Source organism: Podarcis melisellensis, assembly GCF_964234715.1.
Source record: "Podarcis melisellensis genome assembly, chromosome: 2".
Classification (NCBI taxonomy): domain Eukaryota; kingdom Metazoa; phylum Chordata; class Lepidosauria; order Squamata; family Lacertidae; genus Podarcis; species Podarcis melisellensis.
In genome coordinates, this window is record NC_138529.1 from 109,974,205 (window position 1) to 109,999,285 (window position 25,081).

Below are 25,081 nucleotides of genomic sequence, written 5' to 3' on the forward strand. Positions count from 1 at the left end.
CTCATAAAAGTGCCGTTACTTCTGTTTTTAGTTTTTTTTTTAGCCATCATTTGTGTGCTTTTAAAAGGAATATGTAACAGAGAATAAAGTTACTTTTTTTGAAATTTTCATTGCTTCAGCTGGCTATGTGTCCCCCCCCCCCAAAAAACCCCTGCAGGTGTTCATAACATTTTAAAATACAGTGGTACCTCGCAAGACGAAATTAATTCGTTCTGCGAGTTTTTTCACCTTGCGAATTTTTCGTCTTGCGAAGCACGGTTTCCCATAGGAATGCATTTTTAAGAAAAAGGAAACAAACTTGCAAGACGAAATTCATCTTGCGAAGCAACTCAAAAAACGAAAAACTCTTTCGTCTTGCGAGTTTTTCGTCTTATGAGGCACCACTGTACTTGCAATTTGAATGCTAGCAGCTTGAATTAAATATTTCTGTCCTGTCATTCTGCACTCTTACAATATTGCATCCCTGATTTTAAACACACACACACACACACACACAGCTAAAACACACCAGTTCCACTTTAAAAACCAAAGCAAAATATTCCCGATAGGCATGTTTTAGAAAACAACCAACACAAAACAGCTGTTCTCAACTTTTGGGCCTGAAAGCACTCTCTAAAGAAGAGGTGGAGAACCCGGTGACCCTCAGGATAATAGAGTTTTATAAGCAGAGGCCGTCTGCCATGGATGCTTCAGCTGAGATTTCTGCATTTCAGGGGGTTGGACTAGATGACCCCTGGGGTTCCCTTCCAACTGTATGATTCTATGATCCTTGCAGATCCTGCCATCTTAAATTCTGTCGACGTGGAATAGCCTAGACGTTGCTGAGACGGATGTGTGAACACTTGACCATGAACCTGTTTACTAGCAAGCAGGGCATCACTCGCAAACAAAAACACTTCTGAGAAACGAAGCTGGTGAAGGACAGAGAACATCCTGGACAAGATTTGGAGATATCAATAATCCTCTCCAAGGTTGCAGAAAAGGCCTTGTTTCCTTCTCAGTTCTCCTAGGCCAAATCAAGCACTCAGTTGCCTGCCAAAGCCTTGTACTCCGTTGACTTGCATGCAGACTGGTTACGCTTTTAGATATCATAGTAGAGTTGGAAGGCACCCAGTGGTCATCTAGTCCAACCCGCTGCAATGCAGGAATCTCAACTAAAGCATCCATGACAGATGGCCCTTCGACCTCTGCTTAAAACCTCCAAGGAAGGAGAGTCCGCCACCTTCCGAGGGAGTCCGTTCCACGGTTGAGCAGCTCTTATTGCCAGAAAGTTTTTCCCCGTATGTTTACCTCGGGTTAAGTACCGTATTTTTCGCCTTATACGACGCACACACATTTCCCCTCCAAAAATGAAGGGGAAATGTGTGTGCGTCCTATGGGGCGAATGCAGGCTTTCGCTGAAGCCTGGAGAGGAGAGGGATTGGTGCGCACCGACCCCTCTCGTTCTCCAGGCTTCAAGAAGCTATCCACAAGCCTTGGCAGCCTGCAGGAGTTCCCGCCGGGCTCCCTCAGCTTGCGCAGATCTGCCTCTACACCCGAAGCCTGGGTGTGCTGAGCAGTCGCACCCGGGCTTCGGGTAGCTCTGCGCAAGCCGTGGGAGGGTTCCCACGGCTTGCGGAGAGCAGCCTGTTCTGGGGGCTGGGGAAGCTCCAACTTCCCCGACCCAGCTCCGCGCCTGGGGTGGAAATAATTTTTTCCCCCTTTATTTCCCCCGCAAAAAACTAGGTGCGTCCTATGGGCCGGTGCACCCTATGGGGCGAAAAATACGGTACTTAATTTGTTCTGGAGGTCCGTCCCTAACCTGAAACCTCTGGCTAGGTTGCCCCAGCCACTCTGGGCTGCTTCTGACATATACAAAAAACATAATAGAAGCAGAAAGCTCCAAAGAAAAGCAGGTGGTCTCCTCAGGGAAATATTGGAAGTGGAACTCACTTGCCCCAATAGCTGTGGATTCAGCCTGGGCAGCCAAAAGAACCCAGACCCCAATTTGTCTGTCAAACTGGGCATCTTTATTAAAAGCATTGCAATGGTTGTCACTTCATCCCCACAGATACCCTGTAGGCAAAGAGGAAAGTGCCACTGCTTCAAGGTAAAAGACACAATATTGATGCCACAAGCATTCATAAACAGCAGATGTTCTGTCTCGCTCCAGCAAAGTTGCATAGCAACGGCCTTCGGCCTTCACTCCTTATCTTCTGTTCCCTCCAACCTCCTCCTGCTTACGTGCTACTTTGACCTTCTCCTTTGAAAACGCAAGCTTCCCATGCTGAACCGTTCTGGAAGTCCGTTCCAAAACCAAAGAATGCTTTCCCATAGAAAGTAATGCAAAATGGATTATCATATTTTTCGCTCTCTAGGATGCACTTTTTCCCCTCCAAAAAATTAAGGGAAAATGTGTGTGCATCCTATGGAGCGAATGCAGGCTCCTTGGCTTCAGCGAAAGCAACGCGAAGCCTCCAAAGTGCAGAGAAAGCGCTCCCTCCGTGCTCCGGAGGCTACGTGTTGCTTTCGTTGAAGCCTGGAGAGCGAGAGGGGTTGGTGCGCACTGCCCCTCTCGCTCTCCAGGCTTCGGGGATAGCCGCCTGAAGCCTTTGGAGCGCAGCGGGAACTCGCGATGCGCTCCAAAGGCTTCGAGTTCCTTTAGCTGAAGCCGGGAGAGCAAGACTCCTGGCTTCAGCAGAGAGGGAGAGCTGCACAGCGCCCCTTCAGCCAAGCGGGAGGAGAAATGGAAGGGGCTCCGTTTCTCCTGCTGCTTCGCTGAAGGGGCACTGAGCAGAGAGGGGAGATTTTTTTTTCTTGTTCTCCCCCTCTAAAACAAGGTGCGTCCTATGGTCGGGTGCGTCCTATAGAGCGAAAAATACGGTAATCTGTTCCAGACTTTTAAAAACAACCCCTAAACACTCAGAACGGAGCACGTTTGGCTTCTGAGAATAGTGCGCAAACCGGAACACTTACTTCCGGGTTTGCAGTGTTTGGGTTCCAAGTTGTCTGAGTACGAAGGCATTTTGAGAACCAAGGTACCACTGTATACCTCTTAATGGTAAAAAGAAAAAAGTGGTTTTGTAAAAACGATAAAATGATGAGTAAAAACAGCTATTTAAAGCATTCAAAAAGTAATCAGAATCAACAATAAGCTAATAACGGACGCAGACACATGTCAAATGTTGTACAATGGTACCTCGGGTTACGTACACTTCAGGTTATAGACTCCACTAACCCAGAAATAGTACCTCGGGCTAAGAACTTTGCTTCAGGATGAGAACGGAAATCACGCAGCGGCAGCGGGAGGCCCCATTGGCTAAAGTGGTTCTTAAGGTTAAGAACAGTTTCAGATTAAGAACGGACCTCCAGAACGAATTACCATATTTTTTGTCTATAGGACACACTTTCCCCCCTCCAAAAATGAAGGGGAAATGTGTGTGCTTCCTATGGAGCGAATTCAGGCTCCTTGGCTTCAGCGAAAGCAACGTGAAGCCTCCAAAGTGCAGAGGGAGCACTCCCTTCACGCTCCGGAGGCTACGCATTGCTTTCGCTGGAGCCTGGAGAGCGAGAGGGGTCGGTGCACACTGACTCCTCTCGCTCTCCAGTCTTCAGGGATAGCCACCTGAAGCCTTTGGAGCGCAGCGGGAACTCGCGCTGCACTCCAAAGGCTTCGGGGTTAGCTGTGCAAAGCCTCCGCAGGGCAGCGGGGTGAAGGCACCCCGCTGCCCTGCGGAGGCTTGAAAGGCTGTCCCCAAAGCCAGAACAGAGAGATGGAGCGCTGCGCAGCGTTTCGCTGTTCTAGCTTAGGGATGCCGGGGCTTTCCCCTTCAGCCCCAACACTGATTTGATTCAAAATATTTTTTACTTGTTTTCCTCCTCTAAAAACTAGGTGTGTCCTTTGCTCGGGTGCGTCCTATAGAGCGAAAAATACGGTAAGTTCTTAACCCGAGTTACCACTGTATTTTGTAAGTGTTATTGTCAGGTGGGTGGTTTGACTAGAGATGGGAAGCTGTTCTATGGTGGCATACCTTTTTGCAGTGCTTTTTTCCTATTTTTTAAAAAAGTTTAAAGGTACTCTCATTTTCCTACTCATATTGAAATACTGCCCCTCAATGAGGCCAGATGTAGATTCACAAAATGTTTAGGGGTATGCGTACCCCTGTGTCCCCCCAGAAAAAAAGCGCTGCGTTTTTGAACGAATCTTTGGCAACAGTCCACGCCCACCTTTTCATATGAAGGGATGTGGCTTAGAACACTTAATCTGGCATGACTCATGCTGGAGAGCCTGGCAGTTCCAGGAAACAGTCGGTGCCTTCAAACCAAAAGCAAAACATCCTCCCTTTCTCCCTTCTGCAGCAGAGCGGAGCAGACATGGCAAGCGCGCTCCTCACCCAGCAGTTCCTGGACGAAACCACCTGCCCCATCTGCCTGGACTATTTCACAGACCCGGTGATTCTGGACTGCGGGCACAGCTTCTGCAAAGCCTGCCTCACCATGTGCTGGAAAGAAACCCAAGGACCAGCATCTTGCCCCCATTGCAGGCAGGTAGCCCAGAGAACCAGCTTCAGGCCGAACCGGCAGCTGGCCAACGTGGTCGAAATAGCCAAGCAGTTCTCCTCTCAGGCGGAGACAACCAATTGCCAGAGACATGGGGCGCCCTTTGAGTTTTTCTGCAAGGTTTGTATAGCCCCCCTCTGCAAAGTCTGCAAGAGGTCGCAAGAGCACAGCGAACACGCCATGTTTTATCTGGACCGGGTTTCACAGCAGGTGAAGGTAGGAAATCTCGTTCAAGCATCAATTCTCAGAACTGTTTCTTAGGTTGCATGAATTCTGGAACGTTGTAGTTGGTTCCTAAGAGTTGTAACCCTGCGTGGGGTAAACTATAGCGGCCAGAATTCTTTGAGGAGGGAGATGTGCTTCAGAGGTCTAGCTTTAATCCCCACCGTGCTATGATGTATAGATGGTACCTAACGCCAAGCAAATTAGCCAAAATATACCGTATTTTTCGCTCTATAAGACGCACCAGACCACAAGTTGCACCTAGTTTTTGGAGGAGGAAAACAAGAAAAAAAATATTCTGAATCTCAGAAGCCAGAGCAGCAAGAGGGATCGCTGCGCAGTGAAAGCAGCGATCCCTCTTGCTGTTCTGGCTTCTGGGATAGCTGCGCAGCCTGCATTCGCTCCATAAGATGCACACACATTTCCCCTTACTTTTTAGGAGGGAAAAAGTGATTCTTGTAGAGCAAAAAATACAGTATATAAATCAACGTCAGATCTTTGCTGGAAATGTAAAGAAGTAGAAGTATTGCATAAATAAAAGTTTGTAGGGAGGTAAAAGGAAATTATATAAGAAATATGTAACTGGGTGGTATAAAGTAATGGATAGATAAAGTACAGTGAGATTAATTGGAAGTCAGTTTTAAATTTCTTCTCTGTAAGTTTTATAATTGTGTTCAATACCAGGAGTGGATATACGATGAGAATTATATTAATCTTCTTATATCTTATAGTGTGGTGGTTTGTTTGATCCTTCCGTTATATGTTTGATTCATTGTATATTTGTTTACCTGTATATACAGCTGTTTTTTCATTAGTGTATTTATTTTAAATTAACAAAGATACATTTTTTAAAAAAGAAGAAGTAGTTGAAGGCTCCTTTTACCACATGTGGCGGACGTGCAAAGTAGCTAAGGACTTTTGGGAGATTGATTTATAATGAGTTGGAAAAGATATAGTGTTGTTGTCTGTTTCCTAAGGTTAACTGGAGCAGCCTTTTCCATTTGCAGCTTCTGCTTAAAGGGGGATAGCTGAGTCACCTCCAAAGGGCATATCTGTCCTTTAGCATGAGAAAAGTTGAGCTACAGCAGACTTCACCCCCGAGAATAATGCCGGGGCAAAAGGTTTAGCGCAGTGATGGAGAAACCTGGCCCGCCAGCTGTTTTGGGACTACAACTCCCAGCATCCCTAGCTTAACAGGACCAGCGGTCAGGGATGATGGGAACTGTAGTCCCCAAACAGCTGGAGGGCCGAGTTTGGCCATCACTGGTTAGCGGTTTCCAAAGATGGATTTGTTATCAGTAGGAAGTGGTATAGTTGATTTTGTGGCTTAATTCTATGTTTTTTATATTGTGGCTTAATTCTATGTTTTTATATTGTAAAGTGCCCTGTGATCTTTAAAACTTCAGGCGGAGTCTAGCTTTTAAATTTAAGAGCTGTAAGAATTAATTGCCAGCGGATTATGTAGAGCGGAGCCTACTAATAGATCTTTGGTGATGGAAGGAATCGGGAGGAAGGATTTCACTTATAAATGGAATTAATAAATAAGATACTGGCAAGGATTTCTGACTCTTAATTGTTTCACAGTGGCGCCACCTGCACATTTGGAGCACTATGATGCGTTTAATACCATTTCAGCCGTCATGGCTTCCCCACAAGAATTCTGGGAGCTGGCGTTTGTAAAAAGTGCTGTTAGGTTGTTAGGAGACTCGCTCTTCTCCTCACAGCTACGGTTCTCAAAGTTGCCAGGGAAGAGGGATTGGTTGTTAAACTAGGGTTCCCATATTTCAAAAAAGTGAAAATCTGGACACAGAGGTGTTGAGGTGTGGGTTTTTTTGGCAAAATCTCCAAAAATATTTTAAAGGAATTTTCCCCTCAGGCATTTTAGACATCTGGAATGGTACCTCTGAGAGGCGAATGAGGGGGTCTCCAAACAGCTCTCAGGCAAACTACAGCTCCAATAATTTTTTTTGGGGGGGGGGGCCATGACTGTTTAAAGTGGTATGGCAGTACTTTAAATGGGGATAATGACAACAGCAAAAAGACCCTTTCTTTCTCTCTCTCCACACACCCATCAAACTTCTGAAATGAGGAAGCTTGTGGGGAAAACTGGGTTCTTGAAAAGTGTGATAAAAAAAAAGACTAATAGCATGTACACATACCCCACAAATGAATAAAAATGAATGCTCAATAAAGACTGGACGTAAGGCACTTCCAAATGACTTGTTTATTGAGCATTAATTCTGATTTGTTCGGAGGCTATTTGATTAGCGTTAATTCCGGTTTATTTCTGGGGAAGTTCGATGACTTTTATCCCATGCTTTCCTGTCAGGAAATTGCCATCGGAAGAACAGGTGGCGGTAGGGCTCCAGGAGAATAGGAGAGACTCTGCAGCAGAAGAGGGAACCAGTGGGGGGGAGCAGGAGCTCCAAGGGGAAGGGAATCGGAGGAGAGGCTCTGGGACACTTCCAGTGAGAACAGCGAAGAGGTATCAAGGCCCCCTTTAGGAACCCCCACCCCTCGCCGGAAACTGTCACGCAGGGAATCCAGGAGACGTGTTTCCGTTAAGCAGCTTTTATGCTGGAAGCGTTTCCACAGGCGCCCACTGTCGGATTCTACCAGCGACTGACGGAGCCATGTCAAAGGGCTCCACTCAAGGCAGAGCTTTGCTACGCTGAGCAAACTCTGAGGGACCAACCCTTTTACGCACAAGTAGCTCATTGTCCCATCACATTTCCAGTGCATTTCCTTGTCACTCTCCTTATTGCAAAAATAAAAATAAATCCAATATTTTTTGGGGGGGGGGAATTGTGTCTGGGCATCAAACTGGCTGATTTCTCACAGGTCAAAAAACCTCATTTTGTTTTCCACAGCAAGGAATGCAGAGTCGGGTGCAGTTTCTGGTGCAAGAGAGACAAGTGGTTAGGGAATGGAAACTGGCTGAAGAAGAGAGGATCAAGGCATTTCCGGTAGGTCTTTGCTGTTATAGTTCCCACATTGGGGATGAGTCCTGGCTGGCCAACAGTTCTGTCATCCTGGATATGTATGCCAGCAGATATATCAGGCTGTGTTTGTTTTTAATGATTTTTATTAAGTTTCTAGGGACACGGGTGGCGCTGTGGGTTAAACCCTAGAGCCTAGGACTTGCCGATCAGAAGGTCGGCGGTTCGAATCCCTGCAACAGGGTGAGCTCCTGTTGCCCGGTCCCTGCTCCTGCCAACCTAGCAGTTCAGAAGCACATCAAAGTGCAAGTAGATAAATAGGTACCACTCCGGCCGGAAGGTAAACGGCGTTTCCGTGTGCTGCTCTGGTTCGCCAGAAGCGGCTTAGTCATGCTTGCCACATGACCCGGAAGCTGTACGCCGGCTCCCTCGGTCAATAAAGCAAGATGAGCGCCACAACCCCAGAGTCGGTCACGACTGGACCTAATGGTCAGGGGTCCCTTTACCCTTACTATTAAGTTTCTAGCAAATATAACACCTATTACAACAGAAACTGAAGGGACAAAATTAATAATATAAACAAAAAAGATAACAAGAAAAAGACATCTTAACAAACGCCCAAACCACACAAATTAATTGACCGTTTAAACTTCTAGCGTCATTAACATCATTTCGACTTCCTCTGAGTCCTCCCTTCTGAATTTCCTTGTATTTAAATGTAGCAGTTTTCCAATATCATTATTAAAACACAATATTCCAATTAAATTCTAATTTGTTAACTTTTCTTAAAGTTCAGATCTCAGTTATTTTACAACTCTTACTTTCTAATTTCTTAGTTTCTAATTTTTCTTTCTTAGTTTCTAATTTTTAATATTACGATATTTGTTCAAATAGTCTCTAAATTTCTTCCACTCTTCTTGATGTTCCTCTTCTTTCTGGTCGCGGATTCTTCCAGTAAGGTCTGCCAGCTCCATATATTCCATCATTTTCATCTGCCATTCTTCCACAGTTGGTAATTCTTGTGTTTTCCATTTCTGAGCTATAAGAATTCGAGCAGCGGTTGTGGCACACAAAAATAACTTTACATCTTTCTTGGGCATTTCAGAACCTATTATCCCAAGGAGAAAGGCCTCTGGTTGTGTTCACATTTCTGCCTTAGAGCTCAGTAAAAGGTGCTGTGCATCTCCCGTCAGGGAAAAAACAACACATCTGTGCTGGGTGCCCATTTGCAACTGGCTCAGTGTGCTCCTGTGTTAATACAACGAGCCCTGAACATCTTGCATCCAGGATACCTTAAAGCAGGGCCGGCCTAGGACATTTTGCCAACCCTGCCACCGAGACCACCTGAGCCCTTCTAATCAAAGACGGGGATAACACGAGGGAGCAATGTTATGGCAGGCAGCCTTTGCAGGGCTGGATTAAGACCTTTGGAGTCGCTTAAAAATTTTTGGTGCTCCTATATATATATCTAATTCAAAATATAAACACATAAACCTTGGTGAACCGAGTGGCCATTTTTACCAGTTACCTGATTCTAATTTTGTTGCATTCCCAATATTAATGTATATCATTAATCTCTAATATTGCTATTTATCTATTTATTTAGTGTATTGTGTGTACAGTGGTGCCTCGGAAGTTGAACAGAATCCGTTCTGGAAGTCCGTTCGACTTCCAAAACGTTCGGGAACCAAGGCGCGGCTTCCGATTGGCAGCGTCAGACGTTCGGGTTCCAAAGAACGTTTGCAAATCGGAACAGTCACTTCCGGTTTTGCGGCGTTCGGGAGCCAAACCATTAGATTCACAAGGCGTTCGGGAGCCGAGGTATGACTGTATGTAATTTTTTTCATTTGTTGTGAGACCCTTTCCCCCCAGCTTGCACCATGAGCTCCATGGTAAATCTGGCAACGGAAAAATTTCTACGGTGTCCCCCTTCCAAAGTCAGTACAATGGTACCTCGGGTTAAATACGCTTCAGGTTACATACACTTCAGGTTACAGACTCCGCTAACCCAGAAATAGTACCTCGGGTTAAGAACTTTGCTTCAGGATGAGAACAGAAATCGTGCTCCAGCGGCAGCGGGAGGCCCCATTAGCTAAAGTGGTGCTTCAGGTTAAGAACAGTTTCAGGTTAAGAACGGACCTCCAGAACGAATTAAGTACTTATCCCGAGGTACCACTGTACCACCAACGAAAAAAAGGTTCATTCTTAAGAATCCTGTGGAAATTTACTGCACTGTGGTACGTTAAAGAAGCATTATGTGTAGAATTCTTTTGCAGTATCCGTCGCAGGCCTGTAGCTAGGCTCCCTTGAACGGCACTCAACTTCCACATCTACTCCCTCCCCAATTTCTATTTCCCCTTCAGGCGGAGCTAGAGGAGGAGAAGAAGAAGATCATGGACGCTTTTGAGCAAATGCACAACTTCCTGCACGAGCTGCAGCGCTTTTGGCTGACCGAGCTGGAGGATCTGGAGAAAGAGATGAAGAATAAAAAGGAAAGCAATATCGTCAAGCTCTCACAGGATATCGCCTTTCTCAGTAGCCACATCGCAGAAATAGAAAAGAAGCGCCAACTGCCGCCTTTTGAGTTCCTGCAGGTGAGACAGTGAAACACAAAGGCAGCTCCCTGATCCCGGGAGTACGGGTCCCTAGTGAAATATACTCAGAGTCGAGAGTGGATTTCATGCTCTTTATTCAGCTCATAGTGGTGAGGAGGAATGAAAGTTCCCCCAAAGTATCTGCTTTATATACATTATTTACACAATGGGCTGCATGTGATTGGCTAATTCCGGAATTCTCCCGTAGGCCAATCAGGTTGTGGATTCACTTCCATCTGGAGCTGGATAGGGTGGCTCCTGCAGGCCAATCATACCGCTGCATTGTTCTCGGACCAATCAGACTGCTGCATTCTGAATCCTATTCTTCTAGGACCAATCAGACTGCTGCATTTTGGATCCTATTCAACTCAGTACATAACACCTGGGGAGGACACTTGGGCTCTGTACAAACTTATTATCCGTTTGTTGTGCAATGGAGTAGCTATTTCTCAGCGTGGAACCATGCATGCTCATCCTCAACATGCTGGTTTCAGTCCAGGTTGTTTCTAGAACCTTCCATCCCCAAAAGTGGGTGTGGTTACTTGATACACATTTGAAGATGCTCTCCTTGAATTAGGTTCTCTATGGCTTTTCCTCCCTGCCCCATATCCCAGGTGAACGAAGAAGGAATTGGGGGTTGAAATCTTGGCGTACACCCAGCCACAGGGACATTGGGCAGGTCCCAGCCCCCATTGCTGGGGCTGCCTCCGTCCATTTTCAAATGGAGGGGGGCGGGTAACGCAGAATTGATCTGCGTTAAGCTTTTATTTTGAGAACGAAACTGATTTGTGAAAAAGCGCTTTTCCCAGGGCACTGAATGTGTAATAGGTCCAGGTTGTGTATGGACTACTTGATAGAAGAAAATACAGTCTCTGTGTCCATTGAATGTATAATGTTTCTGCGTGATTTGGCTTCTGTCACAGTGTCCCATTGCGCCAGAAGCTGTTTAGTCATGCTGGCCACATGACCCAGAAAGCTGTCTGAGAACAAACGCCGGCTCCTTCAGCCCCAAAGCGAGATGAGCACCGCAACCCCATAGTCGCCTTTGACTGGACTTAACCGTCCTGGGGTCCTTTGTGGTTGTTTAGTTGTTTAGTCGTGTATGACTCGTCGTGACCCCATGGACCAGAGCATGCCAGGCACTCTTGTCTTCCATTGCCTCCCGCAGTTTGGTCAAACTCATGTTTGTAGCTTCGAGAACACTGCCCATCCATCTCGTCCTCTGTCGTCCCCTTCTCCTAGTGCCCTCCATCTTTCCCAACATCAGGGTCTTTTCCAGGGAGTCTTCTCATGAGGTGGCCAAAGTATTGGAGCCTCAGCTTCAGGATCTGTCCTTCCAGTGAGCACTCAGGGCTGATTTCCTTCAGAATGGATAGGTTTGATCTTCTTGCAGTCCATGGGACTCTCAAGGGTCTCCTCCATCACCATAATTAAAAAGCATCAAGGTAAAGGGTAAAGGTAAAGGTAAAGGGGTCCTTTACCTTTTTATAATATTGTATGCATGGAGCCTTCCAAGAAAAGTAATATCCAATACAGTCATACCTCGAGTTGAATGTGCTTTGGGTCGAGCGCATTCGAGTTGCACTCCGTGGCAACCCGGAAGTAACGGAGCGCGTTACTTCCGGGTTTCACTGCTCGTGCATGCGCAGACGCTCAAAATAATGTCACGCGCATGTGCATGCACAGATGCGCTGTTGCATCTTATGTTCCGTTTGGGATGCGAATGGGGCTCCGGAACGGATCCCGTTCGCATCCCGAGGTACCACTGTAGAGCAAAATGCCCTGTTTGTGTTCTCCCTGTGCAGCCGAGACCCATTTCTCTCATTCTCTCTTTCAGGGCGTTGGGACTTGGGTGATCAGGTACGTGGCTCTTTCTCAGTCTCCTTCCTATCCTTGTCCAGTGGCCGGTTGCCCACATTGGGTGCTGCTGTTGCTGCTGCTGCTGCTGCTGTTTAAACCATCTCTTAGGCTGACCCACCTTCCTTACAGGTTTGTGCACTGGAAAAGAAAGCGGACAGTGCTGGGAATCTCTACAGGCATGGAAGAGAGACTCATAAGTTACGTTCAGAAAAATTCGTTTCTGAAGGATACCTTGGAGAAATGCAGAGGTATTCTTTGGGGTGGGGGGGTCAGTTCATGGAATGAGGAAGGACGCCGTTTGTCAGGCAGTTCCGCATCTCTGTTGGTTGCTGCGAAAGTCAGAATTTTGCTAAAGAGGAGCTGATCCAGCGGGTCTCAAATCACATTTCCCTCATTCCATCCGCTTCCTAGAATTCCTTTGATGCAACTGTGTGCACACACTTAACCATTTGTAGCACAAAAATGCAGTTGATCTCAATCTGGAATTTTTTCCTCCTCGTCCTCAACATGCTGTTTTCAACCTAGATGGATTCTAGATCCTGCCATCCCTAATGGGGCGTGTGGTTACCCTATAGGTGTTTGAAAACCCTTCCCTTGAATAGGTTATCCATGCCTCTCCCTCCCTGAACATGCCGAAGAAGCAAGGAAGTGGTGCCTGTGATCTTGGTATATACATGGCAAGGTCACGCAGAATCCATTTGCGATTATATTTTTTTCTCCACATACCAGGGATACTCTGAAAAGGAGAGGGGATGAGAAAACCTGGGATTGGGGAAGGCGAAAGTGTGGGGAGGTGCTGATTTAGAGAAGGCCCATCATATGGACTGCCGGAACATTACGGCCCACATTAAACAACAGTATGGACGAGCCCTTAGCGGAGAAGAGGATGGAGAGAAAACTAGAAATAGTTTTCTTTGCTTGTCATTGACTCTGGCGCCATCTAAAGTTTGCCTTTATGCCTTTCTACCCCCCCATTCCCAATGGCAGCCATCCACTGCTGATCTAGGAGCAGAAAGTGCGCCAATTTTATTCACAGTTGTTGTTTTTCTTTTTAGGCGACGCATATCCTTGTTTTTCGTCCGTGAGTAATTGGCCACCTGACCCATCTTCCGTCCCCCCAATTATATCCAGGATAGGCCTCATTAACCAAGAATTTAGTATGAGGGTGGGGCTTGAGGGGGAAGAGACGGTTAACAAATTATATACTTGATGGACTTTTGACCACGTTTTTAATTAGTCGCTCTTTCTTCTGTGTAACAGGGCTGCTGATGCAGGCACCGAACAAAGGTAAACTATCTGTAAGGAATGGAAGAAGAGAAAATGTTCACAAGTGTTCACAATTTCAACTGGTTGCCTTCATTTTTCTTTTATTTAGTTTGATAAATTTATATACCCAATCTTCATCAGAGGATCTCTGGGCCTTAGGCGGGCGGCTTGTTGCAGCCCTCTTCTGGAAAAGTCAATTTATTTCCTTTCATATGAACAGAAATTGGGCTCATTAATGAGAGGACAACTAAGATGCTGGATGGCAGGGATTCCACATGTGGTAAAGTCAGTGCCTGCTTAATCCAGAACGGGGCAGCTAGACTGGTGACTAGGAGTGGCCGCCGAGACCATGTAATACCGGTCCTGAAAGACCTACTTTGGCTCCCAGTACGTTTCCGAGCACAATTCAAAGTGTTGGCCTTTAAAGCCCTAAACGGCCTTGGCCCAGTATACCTGAAGGAGCATCTCCACCCCCATCATCCAGCCCGGACACAGAGGTCCAGCTCCGAGGGCCTTCTGGCGGTTCCTTAACTGAGAGAAGTGAGGTTACAGGTGACCAGGCAGAGGGCCTTCTCGGTGGTGGCGCCCGCCCTGTGGAACGCCCTCCCTATAGATGTCAAGGAAATAAACAACTACCAGACTTTTAGAAGACATCTGAAGGCAGCCCTGTTTAGGGAAGTTTTTAATATTTGATGTTTTGTTGTGCTTTTAGCATTCTGTTGGGAGCCGCCCAGAGTGGGCGGGGAAACCCAGCTGGATGGGCAGGGTAATAATAATAATAATAATAATAATAATTATTATTATTATTATTATTATTATTTAGGAATGTGGGACTTCCAAAATAGCCATATGTGAGTGGGGGTCCACAGTGCCCCTCTGTCCTCAACCTGCCTGTAATTGAAGGAGTGGTCCTTTCCACTCTTTGCTGGGCCCCAGGAACAGGCTTGGGGGTTTTTCAAGCCTCTCTCCAGTAGGTGAGACTGAGCCTTCACCTGATCTCATCAGCCATCCAGCCTCCTTTGTCATATTCTCTTCTTCTTCTTCTTCTTCTTCTTCTTCTTCTTCTTCTTCTTCTTCTTCTTCTTCTTCTTCTTCCGCAGTGAGCGTCACTCTGGATCCAGGAACCGTCCACCCCTTTCTTGTTGTAACCGAGGACCTGAAGAGTTTGAGAAGAAGAAGGGAAATGCAGGAGGTTCAGGACAACCCTGGGAGATTCGACAGCATGCTCTACGCGCTGGGCCATGCAAAATTCGCCTCAGGAAGATATTGGTGGGAGGTGGAGGTGGAAGAGGAGAAGGAGGAAAGGGAACGGGCCAACTGGGCCGTAGGGGTTGCCAAAGAGTCTGTCAGGCGCAAAGGCTTTGTCCGCATGCTTCCTTCTGAGGGGATCTGGGTCATTGGGAAGGGAAACGATGAGTCAGCCTCATCTGATCCCTTCTGGGCTTCAACCCTCCCTGAGCGGACCCCTTTGACCTTGAGCTATGAGCCCAGGAAGATCCGGGTGTCCCTAGACTATGATCAGGACTGTGTGGAATTCTATAATGCCCACACCGACGACTTGATTTTCAATTTCCAACAAGCCTCATTCTCTGGGGAGAAGGTCCAGCCCTTTTTCCATGTTTGGTGGGGAGCTGGTCTGAAGTGTTGAGTCCTGAGGACGATCCTCACTGCTCCCAGCTCTACCACCCCCACCCTGAGAGGAGGTGACAGCCTAGCATTTTCTCTGCAGTGTTATGAATTTGTGGGTGCCAGACACCCTAAATTTCTGGATCCAGTAAATGTTAGAATTTAATCTGTGTGTGGAGTGTCAGAAGTAGATACCAGACAGTAGGTTTAGCAAGCATTAAAATACAAGCCAGGCCAGCTCCCCCATGTCAGGAAGTACCTGGGAGACGAGCCATGACACCCACACCAGCTCTACCACCCCCACCCTGAGAGGAGGTGACAGCCTAGCATTTTCTCTGTAGTGTTAAGAGTTTGTGGGTGCCAGACACCCTAAATTTCTGGATCCAGTAAATGTTAGAATTTAATCTGTTTGTGGTGTGCTAGAACTGGATGCCAGACAGTAGGTTTAGCAAGCATTAAAATATAAGGCAGGCCAGCTTCCCCATGTCAGGAAAGTTCCTGGGAGACGAGCCATGACACCCACACCAGCTCTACCACTCCCACCCTGAGAGGAGGTGACAGCCTAGCATTGCATTTTCTCTACAGTGTTATGAGTTTGTGGGTGCCAGACACCCTAAATTTCTGGATCCAGTAAATGTTAGAATTTAATCTGTGTGTGGTGTGTTAGAACTGGATGCCAGACAGTAGGTTTAGCAAGCATTAAAATATAAACCAGGCCAGCTCCCCCATGTCTGGAAGTGCCTGGGAGACGAGCCACAGCTGCCACAACATTATTTTTCCACTTTATTTTGTACAACTTTATTTTATGCAACTGAAAAACTTTAAAATGTTAATAATAATAAAAACTACATGGTGGAAGGAAGAAAAGAAGGAAGGAATGGGCCATTAAGAAAAGTCAAGGAGAATGGGATTCTGGACCAGAGTTCTGAGTTGGTTCAGAAAACAAAGCAGAGTTTGAAAGGAGAGTCTTTAGAATTGGTGACCTAGGGGGAAGAGGTTGCAGTCTGGTAAAGGCGGCAAGCTGGGGAGAGGGTCAGAGCACGATGGCTGATGTTATTTTCTATGGAAGAGTTTGTTTTTTGAAAAATAAAAAAATGAAAAAACCTACAAACTTTTGCAATCCTATTTCATGTTCTTCACACACACATTCCTATGAGGTCAATAAAGGTAAAGGGACCCCTGACAATTAGGTCCAGTCGTGGCCAATTCTGGGGTTGCAGCGCTCATCTTACTTACAATAGGCCGAGGGAGCCAGCATACAGCTTCCAGGTCATGTGGCCAGCATGACTAAGCCACTTCTGGCGAACCAGAGCAGCACATGGAAACGCCATTTACCTTCCTGCTGGAGCGGTAGCTATTTAACTATTTGCACTTCTTCAGTGTATCTGAAGAAGTGTGCATGCACACGAAAGCTCATACCAAGAACTAACTTAGTTGGTCTTTAAGGTGCTACTGGAAGGAATTTTTTTTGTTTTGACTATTTGCACTTTGACATGCTTTCGAATTGCTAGGTTGGCAGGAGCAGAGACCGAGCAACGGGAGCTCACCCCGTCGTGGGGATTCGAACCTTCTGATTGGCAAGTCCTAAGCTTTGTGGTTTAACCCACAGCGCCACCCGCGTCCCATGAGGTCAATAGCAACCCCCTAAAGATAATGGTTTCCTTAATTTTCTTCCTCCTGAAATAGATTGTCCTGCGGCTGCTTAGTTTTTTTACTCCGGAAACTGGAGTAATTATTTAGATTAGCAGGGGGGCAGTGAGTGACACCAACACTTTGTGTTTTTTTGTCTGGGAAATGTCTGAGCAGGATGAAAATGAGGGGAATCCCCCACTTCTGCGGAGAAATGCTGTGCCAATGTTTACCTGTTTTGCGTTTTGCAATTATTTTTAATATTTTTTTTTTTACAATCAAACGGGGTATAAATGTTATTAAATGATGATGATGATGTTGATGATATGCATCTAAATGACTGGAAGCCGGTCACCTTTCACTGATGCAGATTCTTCACCCCCCCCCCATTGCACTACAGTGGTACCTCGGGTTAAGTACCGTATTTTTTGCTATATAAGACTCACTTTTCCCCCTCCTAAAAAGTAAGGGGAAATGTGTGTGCGTCTTATGGAGTGAATGCAGGCTGCGCAGCTACCCCAGAAGCCAGAACAGCAAGAGGGATTGCGGCTTTCACTGCACAGCAATCCCTCTTGCTGTTCTGGCTTCTGAGATTCAGAATATTTTTTTCTTCTTGTTTTCCTCCTCCAAAAATTAGGTGCGTCTTGTGGTCTGGTGCGTCTTATAGAGCGAAAAATACAGTATATAAAAACTAATCAAAATGCTGCAGACATATGCCATAGCTGGCAGAACACTCTTTAGATACAACTTTCTAGGTGTCCAGCCAGCAACTTGACGTGTGTCCAGCCCTTCCAGGCTCCTAAAGTTTTGAAGCCTACATAGATACAACCCTACATATTAAAGAAAGGAGAACTGTATTCTGAGATTTCTGTTCTGCTAGATAACAAGCCTACATGAGGGGAGTCGCCCTTAGTAAGCTGCCATAGCCAGACTCCCACAATTCTACTACTTCAAAGTTCACTCCCCAATATAATTCTTATCTAGTCTCCAGCAGCCAAGCAGCAACTGGGCTATGTGTCTTTTATGAACAAAAGGAAACTATTATGAACCAAGGGTTTTTAACAGAACTGAAATATCTCATTCAGCTGGGGCTTTTTAAAGGTTTCTCACTCAAAGCATATTTTGGGGGCCCTTGAGGCGGCCCCCATTGAATGTGTCATACGTGTGGAGGAAAACCTTATACACATAGTAGCAGCGTTTCCAAAAATAGACCAGAGGCAATATTTCATCCAGCAGAGCTCTACTTATGCTTGAAGGCAAATGAGCATAATGATCACAAATCCATATACAGTGGTACCTCGCAAGACGAAATTAATTTGTTCCACAAGTTTTTTCTTCTTGCGAGTTTTTTGTCTTGCGAAGCACGGTTTCCCATAGGAATACATTGAAAATCAATTAATGCGTTCCTATGGAAACCGCTTGCCGGGCTGGCGGTGCGGAGAAGGGCTTTTCTCCCCACTGCAAGCCTTCAGGACAGGTCCGGGAACAGAGCGGAAGGCGCGCTGCGCTTCTCCTCTGTTCCCGGAGCTTGCGGGGCTTGCGGTGAGGAGAAGGGCTTTCCTCCCCACCGCCAACATTCAGAACAGCATCCTGAATGTTGGCAGTGGGAAGGAAAACCCTCCTCCCACCGCAAGTCTTCAGGACAGGTCCGGGAACAGAGGGGAAGGCGCGTTGCGCTTCTCCTCTGTCCCCAGACCTGTTCTGAAGGCTGGCGGTCCACCGCCAGCCTTCAGAACAACCATCCGAAGGCTGGCGCGGGGAGAAGGGCTCTCCGCCCCACCGCCAGCCTTCGGAGGAGCCTTCCGAAGGCTGGCGGCGGGAGGAGGTCTCTCCGCCCCACCACTAGCCTTCGGAGTAGGTCCGAGGACAGTGGGGAAGACGCGCTGTGCTTCCCCGCTGTCCCCGGAGATTTCCCTATGGGCTTTTGTCTTGCGAACAAAGCCCATAGGGAAATTCGTCTGGCGAAGCACCTCGAAAAATGGAAAACTCTTTCTTCTTGTGGGTTTTCCGTCTTGCGAGGTACCACTGTACATTCAGGATTGGCATAGTCCATTAAAAATTCCAGTTGCTGCACTTATAACTTATAAACTTATAACATGGCTAAAACTTAACACTAAGCGTACTATGTACAGAACACCACACTAGAAGGAAGAGAGATAGAAAGAAAGAGAAAGTAAAACCCAGGCTCCTTCTGGCCCTATATTTATAGTCAGCAGGACCTTAATTGGGAGAGATAAGAGAACTAGTTCAAGCCAGCTTCCCTTAAGGGAAACCTTAATCTTTCCCTTAAGATTCCCAAGCAATCACCTGCTTCTCTCACACAGAGAAGCTTCTAGTAAAGGGGTCAGCAACCTTTTTCAGCAGGGGGCTAGTCCACTGTCCCTCAGACCTTGTGGGGGGCCGGACTAGATTTTTTTTTGGGGGGGGGAATGAACGAATTCCTGTGCCCCATAAATAACCCAGAGATGCATTTTAAATAAAAGCACACATTCTACTCATGTAAAAACACGCTGATTCCCGGACCATCTGCAGGCAGGATTTAGAAGGTGATTGGGCCGGATCCGGCCCCCCGGGCCTTAGTTTGCCTACCCATGTTCTAGTAGCTTCTAGAATCCCCTTGTATTAATCAGAATAGGAAAGATCTCCACACATCAGATCAATACTTTCTGCACTAAGAAATGCGAACTGACAGAATGTATATTATGTGGATGCAGTCTTGGTTTTCCAACTTACAAAGGAAGGGCAAAGGAATCTTCAATAGAACGAGATGCCTTGTTTGTGATGTGCCAGTGCAACTGAGACCCATTCCTCTCATCCTCTTTTTCAGGACTTAAAAAAATAAGCTGAGCAGGTATGCACCTTTTTTTTTGTCGCTCCCCTTTCTGTTTCCCCTTCTTTCCTGCGGCACAGTGCCTATTATACTGTTATTGTTGCTTAATTCTATATACATAGAAATGTAATGCTATCATCACACAGCCCCTCCTGGAAGATAGCTCCACATCATAGGCCTGGATGGCCATGAGGTCATATCTAATGGGCTTCAGATACAGGAAGGCTGACTTATCAGGAGAAACCTAGGTAATTCTCCTTCCAGAATGGAACTAATAAACTGGGCGTCGTGGTCTTCGGAGGAATTCAGATAAAGTCTGGGCAGCCGTCTGTTGAGTACGCTCTGCTTCTGGGTTTCCAAAATGAGCAAGGAGCTGAACTTGTTGTTGTTGTTGTTTAGTCGTTTAGTCGTGTCTGACTCTTCGTGACCCCCTGGACCAGAGCACGCCAGGCACTCCTGTCTTCCACGGCCTCCCGCAGTTTGGTCAAACTCATTTTGGTAGCTTTGAGAACACTGTCCAACCATCTCGTCCTCTGTCGTCCCCTTCTCCTTGTGCCCTCCATCTTTCCCAGCATCAGGGTCTTTTCCAGGGAATCTTCTCTTCTCATGAGGTGGCCAAAGAGCTGAACTACATGACCTTTAAATACAGCTCCTGATTCTGTGATCTGAGGCTACACGTTTTCGAAAGGGCAGGTCTCCATTAACCTTGCTTATGCTTAGCCAACTTCCTTCCAGATGTGAGAACAGGCAAATGGGGCAGCAGCACTTGAGAGTTTCTCCAGACTTGGAGAAGAAGCTCAGGATTTTCTGTGAGAGAGGTTCCAGGCTAAAAGAATCCATGAACGAATTTGAAGGTACTGGGGGGTCATTCTGGGGAAGGGGAAAGGATGCCGTTTCTAGGAAGGTTCGGTTGATGTGAAAGTCAGAGGTTTCTTAAAGAGGAGCTGACTTTTCCTGAAATGATCCTGAAGCATAGCTGTCAATCTTCCCTTTTTTTTTGTGGGAAATTCCCTTATTCCAGCGCCATTTTCTGCTGCTTCCTGCTGCTATCCCGGATTGTTAGATATCCCGTAGACTGTCCCCGGGACAGGTGAGGCTGCTGATCCCTTATTTTTGCCCGCCCTGTGGAACTCCCTCCCATCAGATGTCAAAGAGATAAACAACTACCTGACATTCAGAAGACATGTGAAGGCAGCCCTGTTTAGGGAAGCTTTTAATGTTTAATAGGTTATTGTATTTTAGTGTTTTGTTGGAAGCCGCCCAGAGTGGCTGGGGAAACCCAGCCAGATGGGCAGGGTATAAATAAATTATTATTATTATTATTATTATTATTATTATTTGACGCTGCTGATCCCTTATTTTCAAATCTGAAAGTTGACAGCTATGTCCTGAAGATGTCTGTAGTGCTTGCTTTTCCTGTCACATTTCCCTCACCCCGTGTTCACGTCGGCAGCGCATGTGCCAAAATTGGAACGATGCAGAGAAGATCCGCGTGGCCCCTGCGCAAGGACAACAGGCAAATTCGTGAAGCGTTCCCACATTTCCCTCACCCTTTCCACTTCCTAGAAAGAGGGAACTTTTGCTTTCGATGCACAGTCGTATCTTGGTTGTCAAACGCAATCCGTTCCAGGAGTCCGTTCGACTTCCAAAACGTTTGGAAACCAAGGCGTAGCTTGTGATTGGCGGCAGGAAGCTCCTGCAACCAATGGGAAGCCACGCCGGACGTCCAGGTCCAAAGAATATTTGCAAACTGGAACACTCACTTCCGGGTTTGCGGCGTTTGGGAGCCGAAATGTTCAAGTCGCAAGGTGTTCCAGAACCCACAACCCTGAAATTGAGAGTCTCACGCTCTACCGACTGAGCTGTCTCTCTTTCTAAATAAATGTCCCAGCCTGGGACTTATTCACAAGTATTGCCCTTCTTGCTATGGGTATGAGCTGCTTCTAAATAATAATTTTAATAATAATAATTTATTATTTCTACCCTGCTCAGCACCAACACATTGAATTGTGCTTGGAAACATACTGGGAGCCAATGTAGGTGAAAGATGTGCACTTGTTCCGTTGACCTGTATCCGAGATAGATAAGGTACCTCCAGAATGGGATTCAGTTATGTACTGTCAAATTCAGATTGCACCATTGAAGTTGATTTGGCGCTGTTGTGGATTAAACCCGCTTCCCCACCAAAAGCACTGGGGGAAAGGCTGGGGAAAAGCACTGGAAGGTGTCAGATAACACTTGCTTTGACGCAACATCATTTAACTTCCCCAAAATCAAATCAGGATGTTCCATAAACAGCCGACGTCCCTGTAAGCTTTGTCAAAACAAACCAGACATGTTCTCCAGAAGCTGATAGCTGAATAGATATCACCGGGCAGATTTCATCAAGGCTGTCCAATTCTGGAATTAATTTCTGACCAACTGGAGGCAACAGGGACAATTCCGCTCAGGGTCAGCCCAAGACATTTTGCTACCCGACAGAGAAGAGCAAATCACACACACACACACCAAGTTATTTTGGAATCCCATAAGGACCTCTTCCTTTCCCTAACTGGAAAAGGCACAGCTGTAATAAATAAAACAATTTGAGGACCTTTCATGATGCCAAAATTCATGTCACCTGAGGCAGCCCTATAGGTGGAGCTGGCTCATTGTAGGGCTCTGTCTCTGCATTTTGATAGGGGGGGGGATACAGATATTTCTCAAACAGGGGAGCTTGTACAGTGGTACCTCGGGTTACATACGCTTCAGGTTACAGACTCCACTAACCCAGAAATAGTACCTCAGGTTAAGAACTTTACCTCAGGATGAGAACAGAAATCTTGCTCCGGAGGCACGGCGGCAGCAGGAGGCCCCATTAGCTAAAGTGGTGCTTCAGGTTAAGAACAGTTTCAGGTTAGGAACAGACCTCCAGAATGAATTAAGTACTTAACCCGAGGTACCACTGTATTGCTGGTGCTAGTTTGAGCAAGCAAGCTCTCCTAGTGATCAGTTTGTTGCATTTGATTTTTGTGACTGCCAGCTGAGTGTAAGCATGGTTTTTCCTACCTTTAGCCCAGTCAAGGTAAAAGTGAGAACGGAATCCCCAAACCTTTTAACAAGCTTGGTAAGTTGACTGTTTTTGTGCTGGTTTTTCATACATATTTTTCTGCTTGGCCACAGGGAGGTGTGGGGTGGGGACTCCCGGCCATAGCAATAGTTTGGAATGGGGATTGACTGAGCTGATTTGAAAGAAAATCGCCTCAAGGAGTTCAAATGGGGAGGTGAGGAGGTATGGTTTTGAGAGAGGAAACCTTTAACTTTTAGCTTTCCATTCTCTTTGCCAGATAGCGGGTGCATTAATGATGTACAGTTATATCCCTAAGATGCTGAAGAAACCCTGAAGAGAATCTTTGTGGCCTTTTGGGTTGAGGCATAAGCTTTCATGGAATAGAGTCTACTTCATAAGGTGCATGAAGCGGTGTGTGTGTTGTGCTAAGTGCTTACTTTGGTGCTACTTTTGGATGTGAAATTATTGGAGAGCTTTAAATGTTGATATATGTCAAATGACTTGCTTTCTGTAGGGCTGTAGCAATATACAGTGGCACCTCTGGTTACGAACTTAATTTGTTCTGGAGGTCCGTTCTTAACTCGAAATCGTTCTTAACCTGAGGTACCACTTTAGCTAATGGGGCCTGCCGCTGCTGCACAATTTTTGTTCTCATCCTGAGGTAAAGTTCTTAACCCGAGGTACTACTTCTGGGTTAGCGGAGTCTGTAACCCGAAGTGTTTGTAACCCGTGGTGTTTGTAACCCGAGGTACCACTGTACAGTGGTACCTCGGGTTACATATGCTTCAGGTTACATACGCTTCAGGTTACAGACTCTGCTAACCCAGAAATATTACCTCGGGTTAAGAACTTTGCTTCAGGATTTGAAGAGAAATCGTGCTCTGGCAGCGCGGCAGCAGCAGGAGGCCCCATCAGCCAAAGTGGTGCTTCAGGTTAAGAACAGTTTCAGGTTAAGAACGGACCTCCGGAACGAATTAAGTACTCAACCCGAGGTACCACTGTATCTTTCATTGCTATTGTATTACTGTATTTGGGTTGCACTCAGCCAATTTTTACTCAGAGTAAGACTCATTGCAATTACCCGTATTTTTTGCTCTATAACACGCACCCGACCATAACACGCACGTAGTTTTTAGAGGAGGAAAATCCGTAGGCATGCCACCCGTAGGCATTCCCTCCATAACACGCACAGACATTTCCCCTTACTTTCTAGGAGGGAAAAAGTGAGTGTTATGGTGCAAAAAATACGGTAATTGCCATGGCTTGGTTCCCTTCGTTTCCACTGGTGTATTCTGGTGGACTACAGCCCGTTGTTTTAATGTGAACTGCTTTAGACCGCTCCTCTTTATGTGAGGAAATAAAATTATCTGTTGGAAATAAAATACATTAGGGGCCGAACCTCTGCTTGCTCTGCTCACCAACCCCTTGGCAATCCACCTGCTGCATCAAACAGCACCGCAGCCATGATGGGGCTGAAATGGACGACAGTCATGGGAAAGCTCAACCGTCTGCTGCTTTTGTGCACTTTCGCTGACTCTCAGTAACGAGGTGGATGATCGTTAAGATTAAAGACAACATACCCTCAGCATAAACAGGATGTTCTTTGCCTCTTGATAAAACATGAAGAAAATAACACCACAAAGCATATGGAATTGTAAAACATTGTTTGAATGTTTCAGACGAACGTGCTGGAAGAGGAAGGGTCCCAGCTGTACTTTCTTCCAGTTTAGGGCAACCAAATGTGAAATGTAATAAAACTAATGTAAAAATATGTCTCATGGTGCAGTTCTTGACCACTGTTCAGCCCAGACACTGAGGTCCAGCTCCAAATGCCTTCTTCTGCAAGAAGCTCTGAGGGCCTCCCTGCAAGAAGTGAGCTTACAGGGAACCAGGCAGAGGGCCTTCTTGGTAGTGGAGCCCTGCCTCAAGGAGATAAAGAAATACAGTGGTACCTCGGGTTAAGTACTTAATTCGTTCTGGAGGTCCGTTTTTAACCTGAAAGTGTTCTGAACCTGAAGCACCACTTTAGCTAATGGGTTTGGGGATTCTGTTCTCACTTTTACCTTGACTGGGCTAAAGGTAGGAAAAACCACGCTTAACTCAGCTGGCAGTCACAAAAATCAAATGCAACAAACTGATCACTAGGAGAGCTTGCTTGCTCAGACTAGCACCAGCAATACAGTGGTACCTCGGGTTAAGTACTTAATTCGTTCCAGAGGTCTGTTCCTAACCTGAAACTGTTCTTAACCTGAAGCACCACTTTAGCTAATGGGGCCTCCCACTGCCGCTGCGCCGCCAGAGCACGATTTATGTTCTCATCCTGAAGCAAAGTTCTTAACCTGAGGTACTATTTCTGGGTTAGCGGAGTCTGTAACCTGAAGCATCTGTAACCCGAGGTACCACTGTACACAACCTTTAGAAGACATTTGAAGGCGGCCCTGTACAGGGAGGTTTTTAATGTTTGATGTTCTATTATGTTTTTATATCTGTTTGAAGCCGCCACGGTCTCTTACCCTAACCTACATCA

At 46.3% G+C, this 25,081-nt stretch overlaps 1 protein-coding gene across 2 annotated transcripts; it reads left to right on the forward strand.

The window, feature by feature from the left end:
• Positions 1-1,878: 1,878 nt before the first annotated feature.
• On the forward strand, positions 1,879-15,962 carry LOC309364783 (zinc finger protein RFP-like). Of its 2 annotated transcripts, none has more exons than XM_081902687.1 (8): positions 1,879-1,895; positions 4,342-4,755; positions 7,632-7,727; positions 10,064-10,294; positions 12,132-12,154; positions 12,284-12,402; positions 13,415-13,441; positions 14,521-15,962. In XM_081902687.1, exons 2-8 carry the CDS (start codon positions 4,354-4,356, stop codon positions 15,066-15,068), a joined length of 1,446 nt encoding a protein of 481 aa, XP_081758813.1. In that variant the 5' UTR covers positions 1,879-1,895; positions 4,342-4,353; the 3' UTR covers positions 15,069-15,962. The 2 variants fall into 2 exon arrangements, with proteins under 2 accessions (XP_081758813.1, XP_081758812.1); XM_081902686.1 differs by lacking the exon at positions 1,879-1,895 and adding an exon at positions 2,014-2,089.
• The last annotated feature ends 9,119 nt before the right edge of the window (positions 15,963-25,081 follow it).

Coding starts and splice junctions, on each gene's coding strand:
- LOC309364783 (XM_081902686.1), top strand. CDS start 2,027: ATGGTTGTCACTTCATCCCCACAGATACCCTGTAGGCAAAGAGGAAAG. Junction 10,295..12,131: donor CGCCTTTTGAGTTCCTGCAG/GTGAGACAGTGA, acceptor TCTCTCTTTCAG/GGCGTTGGGACTTGGGTGAT. Junction 12,403..13,414: donor TACCTTGGAGAAATGCAGAG/GTATTCTTTGGG, acceptor TCTGTGTAACAG/GGCTGCTGATGCAGGCACCG.